General features: G+C 41.0%; 3 protein-coding genes across 3 annotated transcripts in view; all 3 read right to left on the reverse strand.

Moving 5' to 3' along the window:
- Positions 1–237: 237 nt before the first annotated feature.
- On the reverse strand, positions 238–4,091 carry LOC126695650 (putative disease resistance protein RGA1). The gene is made up of 2 exons (XM_050392478.1): positions 1,350–4,091; positions 238–648 (listed from the first exon to the last, which is right to left on the reverse strand). Exon 1 carries the CDS (start codon positions 3,887–3,889, stop codon positions 1,451–1,453), a length of 2,439 nt encoding a protein of 812 aa, XP_050248435.1. The 5' UTR covers positions 3,890–4,091; the 3' UTR covers positions 238–648; positions 1,350–1,450.
- A 2,851-nt stretch (positions 4,092–6,942) lies between these two features.
- LOC126695651 (putative disease resistance protein RGA4) overlaps positions 6,943–19,370 on the reverse strand; it is a 46,986-nt gene continuing 34,558 nt past the window's right edge. The window contains exon 2 of the mRNA XM_050392479.1: positions 6,943–7,263. The gene's annotated coding sequence lies outside the window, so the exon portion shown is untranslated. The remainder of the gene's footprint in view (positions 7,264–19,370) is intronic.
- Positions 15,066–16,869, reverse strand: LOC126695653 (uncharacterized). Its single transcript, XM_050392481.1, has 3 exons — positions 16,327–16,869; positions 15,760–16,238; positions 15,066–15,682 (listed from the first exon to the last, which is right to left on the reverse strand). The coding sequence occupies exons 2-3, from the start codon at positions 16,225–16,227 to the stop codon at positions 15,236–15,238; spliced, it is 915 nt and encodes a 304-aa protein (XP_050248438.1). The 5' UTR covers positions 16,228–16,238; positions 16,327–16,869; the 3' UTR covers positions 15,066–15,235.

A 19,370-nucleotide genomic window follows, 5' to 3' on the forward strand; every position in this document is an offset into this window, starting at 1 on the left:
ATACACAAAAAATGTATAATATGTAGGTCTTAATATATATAAAAATGAATTAAAATGAAATTATAAAGTAGTCCACATATTGTGCGGGACATCATCTAGTGCAATAAAATGATATGAAGCTCACCAACAAGTAGAAATTCAATAGGATACAAATTATCACCACCAAAGAGAATTTTACCAAGGATACAAGGCTTGAATAAATTCATCACTCAGTAGAATTCACCAAAGAGATACAAAATTTTTAAATCAGACAAGTTTTGTTATTGCATTCAAAACTATTCAATGTTTGTCTTCTTCACTTACAAAAGCACATATAAATATTTGCTTAGAACAGCCCTCTAAGCATGGGAGAAATAAAAAGCCAGGCTAGTTCCAAAATATAATAGTTGCAAAACATAAAAAGAAAAAAAACCTTGCGATTCCAATACATAGATAGCTGATACTAACGCAGAATAAACACATGAAGTTAGATTGACATTAAAAAGTTTAAAATGACACTTCAAAATCTTGTGTACGTAATCGGCCTGGAAGTGGGCATCCAAGTCCAAGTTGCATAATTCTTCTGGCTGGGCTAGCAATACAGTATGGGCTGGGCTTGCGCACTTCACAATGGACACTCCTGTCCTGTGTCACCGAATAAAACCCATCCTATATATAAAGGACCAAAATTAAATGTACCGATATTAAAGGCACCAAAATCAAGCCTACCTCATACACGAAGGGAAGAAATTGTCCATCTTTTGAAATTTCAATTACCAAATTCAGATTTTCAATTTTGAATGACCAAAGTATAATTTACGCAGGTTTTTCAAAAAAGTTATATGCATACAGCTTGTAGAATGTATAAATTTCTTCTCTTTTTAAAACTTCGTTTACTTTATTAAAAAAAAACACTTAGCCAGAGTTAGAAGCTCATAAAACAAATTCGGATATTTGTCTTGGAATATACTGATTTAGATGCTGTTATCTAATTATAAATCAGTGGTTTGAAATTTATGTAGTAGGGAATATAACACAAATTACACAAGCTATCTTATTTTGTTTTAAAAATATTCCTTTATTTTTGCAATGCAGTAGCAAATATGAGTAGAAAACATCGATAAAATGTTAAAAAGTTCAACTTATTAAAAAAAAAATTGTTCAACTTGATCAACATTATACAACATTTAATTAGCATAACAAGAATTCCAACTTTAAACAAATGTAAAGTGGACTAATGAGTATTTAATTTGCATATATTTATATGTGTATATGGATTTGCAACACCAATGATCACACAACAGAGATAGAACAATATTAAACTCTTAGAAGAAGAATAATTAAAAGAGAGGGAACTGATTACTCCATACCTCATTCTCAGCTTATTTAATCCGCATATAGTCAAGATAAATTTCTTATGCATGAGCACACTTGTTCCATTCCTCTCCGATTTCCGGTTGGCATCTTCTACTTAACTCGGGACATTCGGCACTTCTGAATGATCTTCGAGCCACAATTTGGGGCAATTCAAAATTATAAGTTTTTTAAGTGTTTCAAGATTCAGTAGCCACTCTGGTAATGTTGTCAAGTTGGGACAACTCTGGATTGATATGGACTGTAATGTTTTTGCAGACCGTTTAATCCATTCAGGCAAAACCACTAATTGTGGTAATCCAGAGAAGCTTAATGCTCGAAGACTTGTTGGGAATTCTTCTTGATTGTCTTCCCCTTCAGTCAGATCAAGTTTTTCACAATTCTCAATGGCCAAAACCTCTAAACTAGTAAGGAATTTTAGAGTTGGAATCAAAGAAATCATACCCCCACAACTGTCAATAATCAACATCCGAAGGAGGCCTGTGCAACCTTGCAAAATTTCAGACAAAGATTCTAGATTGCCACAATTAAATAATGCCAAATTTCTTAGAGAATTCCAGGCCCTAGGTAGAGACTTTTGTTTGGTTGTTATTGACAACCATCTGAGGCTGATCATGTATCTTATATCTTTTGGCAGTTCTTCTAATTTTTCACATCCATCGAGTAATAAAGTCTGCAGATTTTGAAGCTTGCAAATGGAGTTTGGGAGTTTTTTCATTTTTTCATTTTTGCTTAAATTTATCCACCTTAAATGCTTCATGGTACCGATAGAGCTAGGTAACACCTCAAAACATGAGTCACTTAAATCTAGAACTCGCAAGTATTTAAATCCTGAGAGACACGCATCAATAAAGGATTCAGAAGTGAGTCCAACCCCTTCAATCGGAGAAAAAATGGTCCGTAAACTCTTTGATTTTTGTAAACATTTCAAAATATTTTCATCCTGCCAAGTGTTGTCATAATAGGACAAATGCCAAACCTTTTTAGAGATGTTTTGGGTCTGACAATTCATAATTAAGCACTCACTTTGGGCTATTGATAGAGCTAGATCATGTGCAAGATCATGTATTTTGAATAGTCGAAAGTAACCAGCATCACTATAATCTTCAAGAAAGCATCTTGAAAAGAGCTCATCTACATATTGGTTGCCAATATCTTCTGGCTCTTGATTTTCATCCGGTGATTGAAGCAACCCTTGTGCCATCCAAAATGGAATTAAGTCTAAAGTATTGTACTTATAATCTTTTAAAAGAAATGAAAAATAAGCAAAACATTGTTTTAAGTAAGATGGCATTTGATTGTAACTCAATTGCAAGGCTGACAAAATATCACCTTCTTTTCTATTCAATTTCCAGATTTCATTGTCTTTAACAAAACGCCAATCGCGCTCATCAAGCTTTGAATATAATAAGCTTCCCAACGACTTCACTGCCAAAGGTACTCCTTTGCATTTCTTCACAATCTCTTCCCCAATTTCCACTAGGTTTGCATGTTGCCTCTCTTCTCCTTCATCAAATGCCCATTTTATAAATAAAGACATACACTCTTCTTGTTGAAGACCTTTCAAATTGTACGGGCACATGGTGCTCATCATGGAAGCAATTGTGGGGCTGCGTGTAGTTACAAGGATCTTACTTCCATTGGCACCCCCCATCAACAAATTCCTCAACTCAATCCATTTCACCCTGTCCTCGTTCCAAACGTCATCCAAGATGAGCAAGAATTTCTTACCATCCAGAATATTTCGAAGGCGCATTTGCAATTGCTCTTCCTCCAAATCGTTACAATTTTCACTAGTTATTGATCTGATAATTTTTACCAATAGCTGTTTTAAAACGAATTCATCAGAAACACACATCCAACCTTTTAACTTAAAATGGTGGACTACTCTTGCATCATTGAACACTAGTTTAGCTAATGCAGTTTTACCAACACCTCCAATCCCAACAACAGAAATAACAGAGACCTTTTGATCATCCGTAGGATGCATTAGACATTCTACAATTTGTTCTTTGTCTTGGTCTCTTCCTATTACATCTGAAGCCTGGACAAAGGAGTAGCTCATCTCCCTCCCACGCACCAAATGCTTATTATCCGACCGTTGAGAGAGATGAAACTTATCCTTATCGGCTGCAACCTCATCTAAACGAGCTCTAATTTCTTTGACTTTGTGAGCCATCTTGGTTCGGAATACAATTGAATTAGAGGAAGAAAAGAAACGGCGTACCTTCCTGGTGGTGCTCCCCTGTATTTCCACCACTTGCCTCCGCAGCGCTTCACACTCGAAATCATCAAGGACATCTTGAGCATCATAAAACACTTCTTTGAGCTGCCCAAGCCAGACGGTCAGCTCCTGATTATGAACCTGTTGGTCTTCTGCATCCAACAACACAGCTTTGATGGTGGATAGGGTGTTTTCAAGTCTGTTCAGATCGTTTTCAACACCCCATACCAAGCAAGCTTCTTGGAAAGCCGGGGACCCTATTTTCCCCAGCACTTTTGCTGCGATGTTAAAGACAAATGTTTCTGCAGCCATCTTAGAGGGAGAGAGAGAGAGAGAGAGAGAGAGATGAACGGAGTTTCTTAATTTGTGTGAGGTTGAAAGTAGAAAATGAGGAAAAGTAAAGGGATTTCAGTTTCAAAGTATGAGCTGGTTCCTAGTGTTCCCACCTAACCATTGACTTTCTAGTATATTCACATGGCTGCCAGCCGGCCCCAAATACAATTTCTTTGTTTTGTTTTTGAGTTCTTTGCTTTGATTTGACATGATATATATACTGTATTACTCACTATATTTCTTTTGGTGGCTATGGGCTATTTCATGTGTGCCATTTGCACCTTTCGACTGGAACAGTGTGAGAACAGGGCAAAACAAGCGACAAGCAATTTTGTGTCTTGTATGTATTGTGTGAAAGAGATAAGAATACTCATAAACAAATGTCACAATTTAATTGGATATTAAATAGATTAAATGGCTATAACAAATAATGATTTTAACTAAAACCCTAAAAATCATAGCATGCTTGCAAGTTGCAATACACAAAAACAATGTAAATGACTAATGAAGACAAAATTCTTATACAAAAGAACGCTTATCACAGTACTAGCTGCTTTTTATTTTATTTTATTTTATTTTTTTGAGATAACTGATAGAAATATTATTGATGTAAACGGGCTAAAGTACTACAAAATTGGCCATTTCACATCCTGTGCAGAGCACGAGGGCCACATATAACATAGATACATCGGAGAATAAACTACCTCAACTAAAACCAAGTCAGGCCGAGGCCCCAGAAAGTAAACTAAACACTAGACGCTTGACTAAACAGCGCTGAGAGTAAATCTGAGAGCACCCAAACACGTAAAAAGCCTCCATTCTATTGAATGAACTAGTTTTAGTCCCCTCGACTAGCACAGCAAGGTTAAGAGAATGGTTCATGGATTTTGTCCATTTGGAAATGCTTACCACTCTATGATGATAATAAATATGAATCATTATATACTAAATGTCATAGGTTAAAATCTCATCGTATAATATATTTATTAAAAAAAATTAAAAAAAGGAGGAATTAATAGTTTTCAACATTTACGTGCTCTTATCTGATTTGAAGTTCTACACTCAATTACGGTTTCTATATTCATCGTATTCAAATTCAAATTTGGGTCCTATATATAAAAGTGAATTTGGATTAAAATCTTGTTTAATATGCACGTTGAGCCCGACTTTTATTTATTTATTTTTTCAACATATATATTCACCCATTAATCTAAGGGTGAAAGTGCATGCTAAGGTCGACTCCAAACCAATAGACACGCAACCCAACCATGCTAATTTCACCATATTAAGGTAAATTATATTTTTGATACTTTACCTTTATACTCTATATCAATTTGGTTCAACCGTTAAGTGATAAATAAAAAATGCTAATATGGTTAACTGTAATATTAAAATATTATTTTTGTATGGGCTGCCATGTGGTCATAATTATTTTTTAAAATTAAAATTATTAAAACTTGATAATTAAAAACTGCCAATCCAAGCGACCTGTCCATCCCCCCCCCCCCCCCCCCCCCCTCCCTCTTTCAATTCTCATGCTAGTGACCTTCAAGCGCTACTCTCCAATGACCACCACCATTAGAGATGTCACTTTCATCCCTTTTGGGTATTTTATTTTAAATTTATTAAAAAAAAAAAAAAAACGCCTTATGGTGTTAATATTTTTAATCCATCATTTAACGATAGAAACTATTTTAAATTTTTGATACAAACACAATACCAAAAGGTTGGGGATTAAAATGACAACATTTGAAATGTTCGGGATCGAATTGACACATAATGTAAATACTAAGGACTAAAGATGTAATTTAGTTAAAATTGAATTTGGATTAAAATCTTATCTGATATGGACATTGAACCCGTCTTGTTGATAGGCCTAAATTGCCATGTACAAATAAATGTGTAATAGCTTTGTATTCTGAACACAAACAATGGCGACCTAGGAATCCTTATTCAATTTGTCCCACTAAAAAGGAAGGCATCAATTGGGCCTGAGAAACCATGGGCTCAAACAAGGATTATTAGTTGTAGAATTGTTCCTTTCAAGCTTATTGAAAATGTATGCAACATTCTAATTATAAAAATAAAAATCATCAAGGAGAATATGATGATTGATGATCATGAAGATTAGCTTTAGTAGCAAGACACCCAATGTTCACTCTATGAAACAAGTCGATTTGCAGTTGATTTTTGGGGGTCTAATGGCTTGTTTGGATGAATGGGGGAAGGAGGAGGAGTAGAGGGGAGTAGAGTAGTGTTGGTTCAAAATAAATTAATTTTGTGCTAAATCTACTCTACTCTACTCTACTCCCCCTCCCTCTCCCTCTCTCTCTCTCTCTCCCTCAATCCAAACAAACTCTAAGTCTTGTTGCATGGAACAACCTTACTATTTATTAGCAACATTATAGGGCATCCTAGTCATGCCTTGTGAGTTGTGACAGACACATTGGCCCTTTTGTATGTCATTGGACTAGAGGATGTGAAGCCAGGAGGATCTTGGGCCCGATATTTATCGTTCTTTCTCATTGGTTTGTGTTTCATGGCTTGGTATCTCTCTCTCTCTCTCTCTCTCTCTCTCTCTCTCTCTCTCTCTCTCTTTTGAGGGGATTGACCTCCTCTACTTTTTTTGATGAAATACTTCAAGGATGTTAAGTAGCATAAAAAAAAAAATTAATTAAATAAATTAGGATGTGCTAAGAAGCAACCAACATTGTTTGCAATAAAAATATAAAATCATTGTAACTTGCTTGACACAAGCAATCATTCAGCTTAAAGACATTAAAATTATATAGAACAAAATCATGAGACAAAAGTTCTCATACCATTGTCAAAAACTCAGAGGTCCTTTAAGAGTACTAGTTATCAAGCCAAAGGAATGTGTTCTCCATTACCTGACCAAATGATGTCAACTATACTCCATACCCATTAGTTCTCCTCTACCCTCATGGGTCATGAGCAAGCCATAGACATTGCTCTAGAGTATGAGCAATCCGTAGATATTATGCATGTTCTAGATTTAAAGGCATCGCATATGTAATGCCATAACATTGTGCATCTTTAAATCAAAATATTATCATTGTCTTACATGTCAGGCTAAGCTTACCGTTAGAAAAATAAGATTTAATATCCATAAACTCCAAAATAACATTATAATCCAACTTCTAATGATAAAACATAAATATAAATTTCAAATAACTCATGATAGAGTAAACTCCCAAATGATTGAATTTCAAAATACAAAAAGAAAATCTCCAAAACTAACAATGCACTAAAGATTTCAATGACAGTCCACCTGAAGCTCAAAACATCACGTCCTAAATGATCTTGTAAAACTGTAAACACAATCAGCTAATCTGCAAAAATATTGAAACAACAAATAAGGCGCTAAATAAACCTTGTAAGTGATAAATCACACACTAACATCTAGAGGTAAAAATAGAACTACAAGATTCGTATTGAAACAAAGTGTATATAGAATAGTAGAGGTGAGAAAAATAATATTGGTTTCTTATTCTTAATGGGTTCAAAAATGTCAAAAGACTCACTGGATAATAGCGTAAGAATCAGAGGCAAGTCAAAAGAGAACAAGATCGTGTATTATATATTGGAAATGACACTCAAGAGATAAATTATACTCAATAAACATATCACGAGTTTGATAATCTAAAATTGTGTGTCTTGTGTATTGCTCCATTAGTTATGGTCACATTATTACCTTCAAGGTTTGGGTCAATGAAATATATCTCAACCATCAAAATTATCATCAACATAATCACATTATGTTGAATCAGCACAACCTCCACTACATCACATAATCCAGATCATGGCTATATCAAACTCATGGACAGGGTTACTGAAACTATCTTATAGCCAAAAATTCAAGTCAAAGGAGTATACATGCATCAATATAGTAAGTCAAAAAAGTAGGGTGTGCAGCTAACCCACCAATCCACCAAAACCATTCCAATCCAACCCAACCCACAAGTTTGGGTTGATATTTAGGGGTTGGTAGGCTAGGTTGGGTTGCCAAATTTTATTTTAAAGTGAGTTGGGTTGAATGTGGATTAGCAAAGTTACAAATTTGCCTATCCCAACCCGACCCACCTATATTTGATATTTATTTAAAATATATATTGATAGAGAAGCGGAAAATAATCCATCTCCAACTCGTCCAAAGGGTTCGTCCAGAGCCTACAGCGCAGATTGATCCAAGAGTCAACCCAGAAGAAGGAGAGACGTCCATTAAATAATAGCACCACTCCATAAGTTTAAGTCTCCCATGGACGAAAAGATCGTCCATGAGGTTCGTCCATGAGAAGTCGTCAAATATCCTTGGACGACTAAACCACCCTACACCAGACGGACGAAACCTCAACACTTAGATTTTCAGTAACCCTCAACTATCTCGACAAACCCTTCGAATAAATTAACCTCCATTTAGCAGTTACCATTTTATATCCGTTGAGGGAGGTTACTCCGGAGTTGTTGGATTCCACAAAACCTGGGGAGGTTATCGAACAAATAACCGCCCCTGGCTCCCTATATAAGAGACCGGTCTGGACCCGACAGAGGTAAGTCTTTTCTCTCAGACACATTTCCAAAACACTTGGAACTTATTCTCCTACAAATCTAACTTCTTCATCGGAGGGGGTTCGACCGGTCTTCTCCGGTCTCCTCTTTTGATAGCATTCTCTTCCTTGCAGGCCATCAACCGCTTGAACAGCCCACCGAAGCCAGGCCATTCTACCTTACTGATTTCGAACACTATCAGTTGGCGCCGTCTGTGGGAAGCGAAGGTTGTTTTGCGACTTTCTTTTCCGCGACAAAAGAGTTAGGATGGTCAGGACCAGGTCGAGGGCTACTAGCCCTGGCCGTCAGGGAAGTAGAGGTGCTTCAAGTGATCCTCAGCGTGATCGCCAATCTGCACCAGTCATGCAGACGTCATCCGTTCAGAATATGCAATCCATGGCGGCTGCAATGGCGGAATTGACTCGCCAAAACCAGGAGTTAAGGATGGAGATCACTCACAGGAGACAGACACGTGAGGAACATGCAGGGCAGACACAAGGCCATGGTGACACACAGAATACTGAGATTGGAAGTCAGTTTAGAGGCACCACTTCACGGACAGTGCCACACTTGAAAGAGGAGATGGACCAAATGAAAAAAGTCATGGAGGAGATGAAGGAGAACATGAGGAGAACGAATCCAATAGAGGATTTGATCCACAGAACTGACTCTCCTTTTACGGCTTCCATCAATGGCCACCCTCTACCATCAAAGTTCAAACTACCTTCCCTGGACTCATATGATGGGACGCGTGACCCCTTCGATCACATTGCAACATTCAAGACAACAATGCACCTTCAAGGGGTCCCTGATGAAATCATGTGTCGAGCCTTCCCTACTACCCTTAAAGGCCCGGCACGAGTTTGGTTCAGTAAAATCCCCCCAAGTTCCGTAAGTTCTTTTGAAGAGTTAAGCAAATTGTTTGTTAACAATTTCATCGGGGGACAGAGGCACAAGCGCTCTTCGTCCAGCTTACTGACCATAGAACAAGGGGAGAACGAAAGCCTGCGGTCATTCATCACTCGCTTCAACAGAGAAGCCCTTAGTGTGGACGAGGTGGACGACAAGCTTCTACTGGCAGCCTTCCACAACGGGATTAATTCGGATTTATTTATCCACAAGTTATATGAGAAGGAGCCTCAAACCATGGCCGAGCTCGTCCATTCGGCTCAGAACTTCATGAATGCAGAAGATGCAATCATAGCCAAGAAGAGGAAAAGAGCTGAAAGGATGGAAGCGCACCCAACTCGACACTCAGAACAAGCCCCTCGTCCAAAGAAGGGACGGACGGAAGATAGGAAGGAACGAGATGGCAGGAAGACAGGTCCCTCGGGAAGAAGCCAGAACTATACGCCCCTGAATGCTCCACTTAATCAGGTGCTCATGCAAATCAAAGACGATCCTGCTTTAAAATGGCCAGAGAAGATGAAAGGGGATCCCAACAAGCGCAATAAGAACAAATATTGTCGCTTTCACAGGGACCATGGGCATGACACGGATGAGTGTTATGACCTAAAACAGCAAATAGAGAACCTTATCAGACAAGGAAAGTTGAAGCACTTTGTTGGAAGGGATCGTACAGATGAGAAGCTGAAAGGCAAAATGGAGGAATCATCCCGGCCCCCACTAGGAGAAATAAGGATTATCGTTGGAGGGAACTCGACGGGGCAGTCTTCCAAGTCAAAGAAGACGTATCTCAAAGCGGTACAAAGCGTCCAGCTCTCTGGACGATCACCAAGGACGAGATCAATGGACGAGCCAACCATTTCCTTCACCGACGAAGATGCTGAGAGGATCCATCACCCGCATGATGATGCGATCGTCATTACACTGCTCATTGCAGATTATACAACCAGGAGAGTGTTAGTTGACAACGGAAGTTCAGCAGACATATTGTATTACCCCGCCTTCCAACAGATGAGGCTTGGACGAGATCAACTTCGTCCAGTATGCTCGCCACTGATAGGATTTGGAGGAATGAAGGTGCAGCCTGTGGGTACCATTACATTACCAGTTGTGGTAGGGTCGTACCCGCAGCAGATAACCAAGGAAGTCAATTTCCTTGTGGTAGATTGTGCATCTTCATACAACGCCATTATTGGAAGGCCCACTCTTAATAGTTGGAAGGCGGTAACTTCGACCTACCATCTATCAGTCAAATTCCCTACGGAGTACGGGATAGGACAAGCACAAGGAGATCAGTTGGCAGCTAGAGAATGCTACTTAGCCATGGTGGCTTTGGACGAACAGGTGCAGACAATGAGCATCGAAGAAAGAAGAGTTATTGCAGAGCCCACGGAAGTGTTGGAAGATGTTATCTTGCAGGAAGATGATCCAGAGAAATTTACCAGAATTGGAACATGTATGAAGGAGAAGGCAAGAGAAGACCTCATCCAGTTCCTGAGAAAAAGTATCGACGTTTTTGCATGGAGTCATGACGACATGCCAGGAATCGACCCAAGTGTGATCACTCATCGGTTGAATGTATACCCCTTTTTTAAGCCCATCCGTCAGAAGAAGAGGGTATTCGCTCCCGAGAGGGACAAAGCAATCAAGGAAGAGGTTCAAAAACTGACCACAGCAAAGTTCATCAAGGAAGTCTATTACCCGGATTGGTTAGCCAATGTGGTGATGGTGAAGAAAGCTAATGGAAAGTGGAGAATGTGCGTAGACTTCACGGACTTGAACAAAGCATGTCCCAAGGATAGTTATCCTCTACCACGCATTGATCAATTGGTGGACTCTACTGCCGGCCATCAGTTGCTGAGTTTTATGGATGCCTTCTCAGGATATAATCAAATCAAGATGGATGAAGCTGATCAGGAGAAAACTTCCTTCATTACCAGCCAAGGCCTGTTTTGCTACAAAGTAATGCCCTTCGGCTTGAAGAACGCAGGGGCAACTTATCAGAGGTTAGTGAATCACATGTTTCGTCCACAGATAGGACGGAATGTGGAGGTTTATGTCGACGACATGCTTGTGAAAAGCATAGACGAAGGAAGCCATCTAGATGACCTACAGGAAACCTTTGAAACACTTCGGCGATATAAGATGAAGTTGAACCCAAGCAAGTGTGCATTCGGAGTGTCGTCGGGAAAGTTTCTGGGGTTCATGGTCTCGCAAAGGGGAATTGAAGCAAATCCGGATAAGATCCAGGCTATATTGAACATGGAGCCACCGAAGGGTATCAAGGAAGTCCAATCCCTCACAGGACGAGTTGCCGCTTTGAACAGGTTTGTTTCGAAAGCCACAAATAAGTGTTTACCTTTCTTTAAAGTCCTCAGGAAGGCATTTGAGTGGACGGACGAATGCCAAAGGGCCTTCCAAGACCTGAAAGATTATCTTACAACGGCCCCATTATTAAGTCCATCTGTGCAAGGAGAAGAACTGTACCTATACTTAGCGGTGTCCCCACATGCCGTAAGTTCAGCTTTAATCAGAGAGGAAGGGAAAATACAAAAGCCGGTGTACTACACTAGCCGGGCACTCAGAGGAGCAGAGGGAAGATATCCGCTCATGGAGAAATTGGCTTTCGCACTAATAACGGCTTCTAGGAAGTTAAGACATTACTTCCAAGTTCATATCATTAATGTCATGACGGACCATCCGCTTAAGAAGGCAATGAACAAGCTGGAAGCCGCAGGACGACTCGTTCAATGGGCAGTTGAACTTAGTGAATTCGACATTCGGTATCAACCGAGAAGTGCAATAAAGGCTCAAGCCTTGGCAGATTTCATTGCGGAGTTCACTCCATGTTATGAAGACCTGGGGGAAGGTGATGACAACAACAAATGGGTCGTCCATGTTGATGGATCGTCTACATTATATGCTGGAGGAATAGGAGTTGTTTTGCAGTCGCCAGAAGGGGACAAATTGAAATACAAGGCCCGTCTGCAATACCAGACTACTAACAATGAAGCGGAGTATGAAGCCCTTTTAAAGGGGTTGGAATTGGCCAAGTCCGTAGAAGCAGACTCAATACTTGTCCTGGGAGATTCTCAACTGGTCATAGGCCAAGTCAATGGGACATGTGAAGCCAAGGAAGACAGAATGAAGAAATATCTAAGGAAGGTAGTACGCCTTGTGAAGAAATTCAAAAAAGCAGATTTTGTTCAAATCCCAAGAGAAGAGAATGTGGAGGCAGATACTCTGGCGAAGGAAGCATCTGCGAATGAGGCCTTGGACGAGATGAATGATGTACACTACATGCCAAGCATAGACCTTCCAGAACTGATGCAGATAGAGGGAGAAGGAAATTGGATGACCCCGATAGTGTCATACTTAAAGGACGGAAGGCTTCCAGAAGAGAAGGACGAAGCTAGGAAGCTCAGGGTCAAGTTAGCCAAGTATGTGCTTATGGACGAGGTGTTATATAAGAGAGGTTTTTCTCAGCCTCTCTTAAGATGTTTGGCTCCGGACGAGGCGAATTACATGTTGAGGGAGGTTCACGAAGGAGCATGCGGGAACCATTCGGGAGCCAGATCACTCGTCCATAAAGTCATCCGAAGTGGATTCTATTGGCCAACCATCCAAACTGATGCTAAAGCATATGTCAAAGTCTGTGATCAATGCCAACGCTTTAGCAACATTCCCAGACAGCCAGCAGAATATCTCACGCCAATGATGGCCCCTTGGCCTTTCGCACAATGGGGACTAGATATTTTGGGGCCCTTTCCGACTGGAACTCGGCAAATGAAGTTTCTGGTGGTGGGAATAGATTACTTCACAAAATGGGTGGAAGCCGAACCCTTAGCCAAAATTACACAGCAGAATGTCAAGAACTTCGTCTGGAAGAACATTGTATGCAGATTCGGAGTACCTAGAGTACTAGTGTCTGACAATGGACGACAGTTTGACAACACACCCTTCAGGGATTTTTGTGAACAACTGGGAATGAAGAACCATTACTCCTCACCCTCCCACCCACAGGCCAATGGCCAGGCAGAAGTAGCGAACCGATCCTTGCTGAAGATCATCAAGACTCGGCTCGAAGGGGCAAAGGGGATATGGCCGGATGAATTACCAGGTGTTTTATGGGCTTATAGAACGACAGCGAGAACTCCAACAGGAGAAACTCCTTTTAAGCTAGCCTACGGAAGCGAGGCAGTTATACCAGCAGAAGTACACATGACGAGCCACAGGGTCAGAAAGTACCAAACTGAAGAAAATGACGAACAGCTCCGTCTTAACCTTGACCTTATGGACGAGGTCAGGATGGATGCAGAACAAAGGACAGCAAGGTACAAGAATCTCATGGCAAGACAATATGATGCTATGGTAAAGCCTAGGCGTTTCAACATTGGAGATCTCGTCTTGAAGAGGGTTACCTTGGCAACAAGAAACCCAGCCTACGGGAAACTTGGCCCAAATTGGGAAGGACCTTATAGGGTTGTCAACTGCAAAAGGCAAGGATCCTACTATTTGGAAGCTTTGGATGGGCGGAGGCTGGAACACCCTTGGAATGTTGAGCACCTCAGGAAGTACCATCAATAAGTGCTGACTCTTCACCGATGTCCTTGGACGAGATGTATGGACGAGAAGAAGTATTTTACTACTGTTAAGTGTTTTTAAGTATTTTAATAATCCCCTAGAAAGTACATTAGTGTTTTCACTTTTGTGCTATTCATGGACGAATTGGTTTGTATTTTTAAATTCAATAAGGCACTAGCTAATAAGCATGTGCCATGCCTGTGGACGAATGATTACATAAGTTTGGGTTTTCAAATATATATATATTGTTTTCAAATATATTATTGGAATCCTTATATGTTCATTCAGATTGATCCGCAAAAAGAAAGTAAGCATGGACGAATGAAATCCTTGGACGCAAGGATATATCGTCCATAAACCTTTCTCCAAAGGAAAGATGAAAAGGTACATCCGTCCAGAACATGGGACGAGGTGAAACCTAACCTGAAAATGAAACTAAGTTTCATCCGTCCAGAACATAGGACGAGATGAAACCCAAGCTAAAATACGGAGGTCCATCCGTCCAGAACATAGGACGAAGATGAAACCCAAATACAGAGGTCCATCCGTCCAGAACACAGGACGAGATGAAACCCAAGCGAAAAATAAAGCATGATTCATCCGTCCAGAACATGGGACGAGATGAAAAGGGCATACTCGTCTAGACCCCAAGACGAGATGAATTCCCAAAAGTATTCGTCCGAAACGCAGACGAGCCAAGACTTCAAAATTAGCTTAACAATCCATTACCTTGGACGAGAAACGCTAAAAGTCTAATCATCCAGGACGACAAAATGATCGTCCATAATTTCGGAATGATGGAAAATCTAGCCAAAGGAATCAACATACTTTATCTTGGTGATGTAATAAAATTCACCCCCATGACCAAGACGAGGTGAACTGAATTCCTAGATGGACGAACCACATTGCTGATATGATAATAAAAAGTTCATACATAAAGCTGAAAACATATATATTCAAACAACAATGGAAGTGAAAATAGAATTATTCATTTCTTTCATTTAAAGGGTGGACGACCAACGTCCAAAAACCCATTTAGTTTTGAATATGTATATAAAGCTCGTCCACAATCCTGGACGAGATGATTGTACTTGCATGAGCTTTAAAAAAAAAAAAAAAAAAAAGAAGTAAAAAGCCCAAAACAACGGGCACTTCCATGAAAAGCAAATAAAAACAAATTCTCTAAGGAAATAGACTTCACTTGGGTTCGTCCTGAGTAACTTCAGTGTTAGCATCGTCCATGATGTTGACGTCCTCGGAACTCGTCTACAACACAGAACTCTCTGTAGCAAGAGGAAGCTTGAACGAGTTAAAGTCCAAATCAGGATACGCGTCTTTGGCATCAGCACGGAAGTCTTCATAACCAGCTGCATAATGACTGTCTAGACGATTCTTATACTCGTCAGACTTCTTAAAAGCAGCAATTGCTTCTTCACGTGCCTTCTCCAAGGACGAGGTAAGCTCTGCAACTTGTCCTTCTAGATGGACGATGCGGGTATCCTTCTCTAAGTTGTCAGCTTTGAGCTCCTCAACATCGTTCTTCAGCTTCGTCTCGCTTCCCAGCAGACGATTAAAGTCCTCGGTCAACCTAATGACCTCCCCCTTCTTGGATAAGACCTCATGGCTTAGCTCCTTAGCCTTATCCTTGGCAGTCTTGGCCTCTGTAGCAAGCTCCTTGGCCTGGCAAGTCGCTGTATAAAACTTTGACATAGCCTGCATTTGGACGAAAAGGAGTTAGACATTTCATTCAAAGTTAAATGTTTACACACAAGGACGAGGAAGAAACTTACCTTGAAAAGGTCATGGATGCCAGAACGCTCAAACTCCTTCACTGACATGTTGTAACATTCGTTAACTTCATGATCAGTGACGATCCCTTTGAACGTCCTCCATGCATAACCCTCGTCCAGAACCAAATTAGAGGGACGATCAGAGGGCTCATACGGGCTAGGCTTGTAAGAAGTTTTGGGAGCAGGGGGAGGATCAGACTGGACAGGATGAACTATTTGGACGGGCTCCACGTCCACAGGCTCGTCCAAGTTCACTGTTGGTGGTACGAACTTTGGAACCTTGGGAAGGGAAGTCTTACTTGGTTTTTGCTTCTTGTGGCCACGACGACTGGGAAGGTCGTCCAGGTCCACATTGCTTGAAATACCCTTGGACTTCCTCTTCCCAGCCTGGACGGAAGCCACTTTGGGAGTTGGAGCAGCAACATCCTCGTCCCCGCTAGCCACTGTTTTTTCCTTGTTTTCCCTCATTGTGCTTATCCCTATGACGAGAAAAATTAATCAGAAAAATTAAAAAAAAAAGAAAAGAAAAGAGAGCTGAAATAATAGAATATAATGGACGACACTTACTTCGACGAGTGACCTCCTCGTGACTTAGGTTCTCAGCCGTAGGAAGTGGACCAAGTCCCCAAGTTGCTAGACGACTAAGAGTAACTAAGTCGTGGAAAGTCCTTCCTGGAAAGGTGCGAACCACGTCTATCCGGTCCAAGGAAAACTTGTCCAAGCGTGGACGAACAACAGCTGCATCACCAAGATAAATGGTTAGACGAGTAACAGATAAGAAATTTTAAGGGACAAACAGGGTAAAATGGAAAGAAAGACATACCCTCAGGACGAAGACGACCTAGAGGGCTGGTAAAAGGTGGGAAGAGGGGAATACCCACATCAGCTGGGTCCCCAGCCCAATTTCCAGAAATAATAAAAAATTCTTTTTCCAAAGCCGGTCAGACGAACTACGGCCCGTTATTAAACTGTAATATGTACCTCTGGACGAAAACTGGTAGAACCCAGCAGATTTTTTGATCTCTGAGGGCTTATAGCAGTAAAGGAACTCGTCCACTGTAATTGGACGGTTCCCTTCCAATGCCTCACGCCATAATACTTGCATGGCAACAATCGTCCTCCAGCCATTGGGGTTGAGCTGGTTTGGCCCAATACCCAATCTTTGGAGGAGTTCTCTGCAGAAAGAGTTTAAGGGAAACCTAAGGCCAGCTAATAGGTAAGAAGTATATACCCCTAAGCCAGAGGAAGGGGAACAACACCATTCACCAGGCTGGGGTAGACGAGGGTTAAGCTCTTTAGGGATTTGGTATCTATCTACAAGAGTTTTTAACTTAGTGCCGTCTAAGGTGGATACTACCTCTGGGGCACAACTATAGATTACATCCTCTTCGTCCTCCTCCTCGTCTTGAGGAGGACTAGATGGCTCTCTGGACGAACTAGCCTTAGATCCAGAAGCTGCCCTACGTCGTTGCTCCTGAAATTCCTCTAAAGGAATGCCAGGAACCCCAGACGAGTAATGCTCGTCTGAGGAATCACTACAGGACGAACTACCTATACTACCCTCACTCTCAGAGCCGTCCAGGTAGTCGTCTATCTCTCTCTCTAAACTAGACGATGAAGACATGTTTGGAATGTAGAAGACTTAAAATGAGAGCCTAAAAAAAGAAAAGAAAAGAAGAAATACCTGATGAAACTAGGACGAGAGCTAGACGAGAATCTTGGACGAATTGGCAGAAGAGAGAATGAGGAAAAAAGTGAGGGGCATGAAAGAGAATGTACTATTTATAGGCCCCAGCAACAGGGTCAACGAAACGACGTTCGCCACTCAGAGACAGACACGTGGCGATTCTTTTGGGAAACGAGATCGACAGGACTGGCCAACCAACAGTCTCGCGACACGTGGCGTACGAAAAAGTGAAATTTAGCCAAAATCACAACGATGTCCTGGACGACCCTTTGAACAAAGGGGCAACTGATAGAGAAGCGGAAAATAATCCATCTCCAACTCGTCCAAAGGGTTCGTCCAGAGCCTACAGCGCAGATTGATCCAAGAGTCAACCCAGAAGAAGGAGAGACGTCCATTAAATAATAGCACCACTCCATAAGTTTAAGTCTCCCATGGACGAAAAGATCGTCCATGAGGTTCGTCCATGAGAAGTCGTCAAATATCCTTGGACGACTAAACCACCCTACACCAGACGGACGAAACCTCAACACTTAGATTTTCAGCAACCCTCAACTATCTCGACAAACCCTTCGAATAAATTAACCTCCATTTAGCAGTTACCATTTTATATCCGTTGAGGGAGGTTACTCCGGAGTTGTTGGATTCCACAAAACCTGGGGAGGTTATCGAACAAATAACCGCCCCTGGCTCCCTATATAAGAGACCGGTCTGGACCCGACAGAGGTAAGTCTTTTCTCTCAGACACATTTCCAAAACACTTGGAACTTATTCTCCTACAAATCTAACTTCTTCATCAGAGGGGGTTCGACCGGTCTTCTCCGGTCTCCTCTTTTGATAGCATTCTCTTCCTTGCAGGCCATCAACCGCTTGAACAGCCCACCGAAGCCAGGCCATTCTACCTTACTGATTTCGAACACTATCATATATTATATGGTTTTATTATTTACTCTTTTGGTTTGATGAAATACCAACATAATTATAAGATATAAATTTGCTTTTATTTGTGTTGGTTTGATGCACTAATCATGTAGTTTGTGTTAGTTTGATGCTATGCTCAGGTTTAATTAGAAAATATATTGTTATTTTAAATGTCCAATCCAATCCACGTGGGTTGGGTTGAACCCTATGATGGATTGGGTTGGATTGAGTGTTTTTTTCAACCCGAATATAGTGGATCGGATTGAAAAATCCCTTAACTCAACCCATGCACACCCATATAAAAGATTATGAAGCTATAATGAGTTGGAATTGGATCTCATGAATATACAGTATAGAGAACACTTTTGGATACTCCTAGATCTTAGTTACACGGTATTCTCTCGTTTCATATGAATGTTAGATCCTACCATAAATTTATTATTATTATTGTGGGGACACGTTCCGCAACGAACCGCAATAGTGTTGGGTTCGCACGTGAATGGGCCCAGACAATATCATTTGTAGAGAGTGGGTTCGAAAGGCTAGGCCTCGACTACCCAGCGGTGGGTTTTTGTGGTGCTCATATGTGATTGAGGTGTCTTCGCCCTTGGAGTCTTTCTCCTGGAGGTGGACTAGGAGGCCCTTCCTTTTTGGCCAGTCTTCCCGCCCCCCTCTCCAGATTACTTATTTTTTCTTTTATACTAGCCTGCGTTCACTTTCCTTCGTCCACGTGTAGGGTCAACCTTTCCAACATTGATACTTGTCCCGTCAGTCCAAGACCAAAGTCGTTGGGAGTGGTTGATAAAGCTAAAGCATACGGCTCTGTTAGGTGCAGAGCTAGGTATGGGGAAGGTAGTAAGGGCAGCCTTTCCTAGATATTTTAGATTTTCTTTCAAGTTTGTCCCTATACCGTTTTTGCCCCTCTTCTTGGTGGAGCTTTGGGTCAGCCGAGGACTGCACTGTCCTCGGCTGCTTCTCCGGGCCAATTTGTACTTTACGTTATTGA

The sequence above is a fragment of the Quercus robur genome, chromosome 8 (genome assembly GCF_932294415.1).
Source record: "Quercus robur chromosome 8, dhQueRobu3.1, whole genome shotgun sequence".
Taxonomy (NCBI): domain Eukaryota; kingdom Viridiplantae; phylum Streptophyta; class Magnoliopsida; order Fagales; family Fagaceae; genus Quercus; species Quercus robur.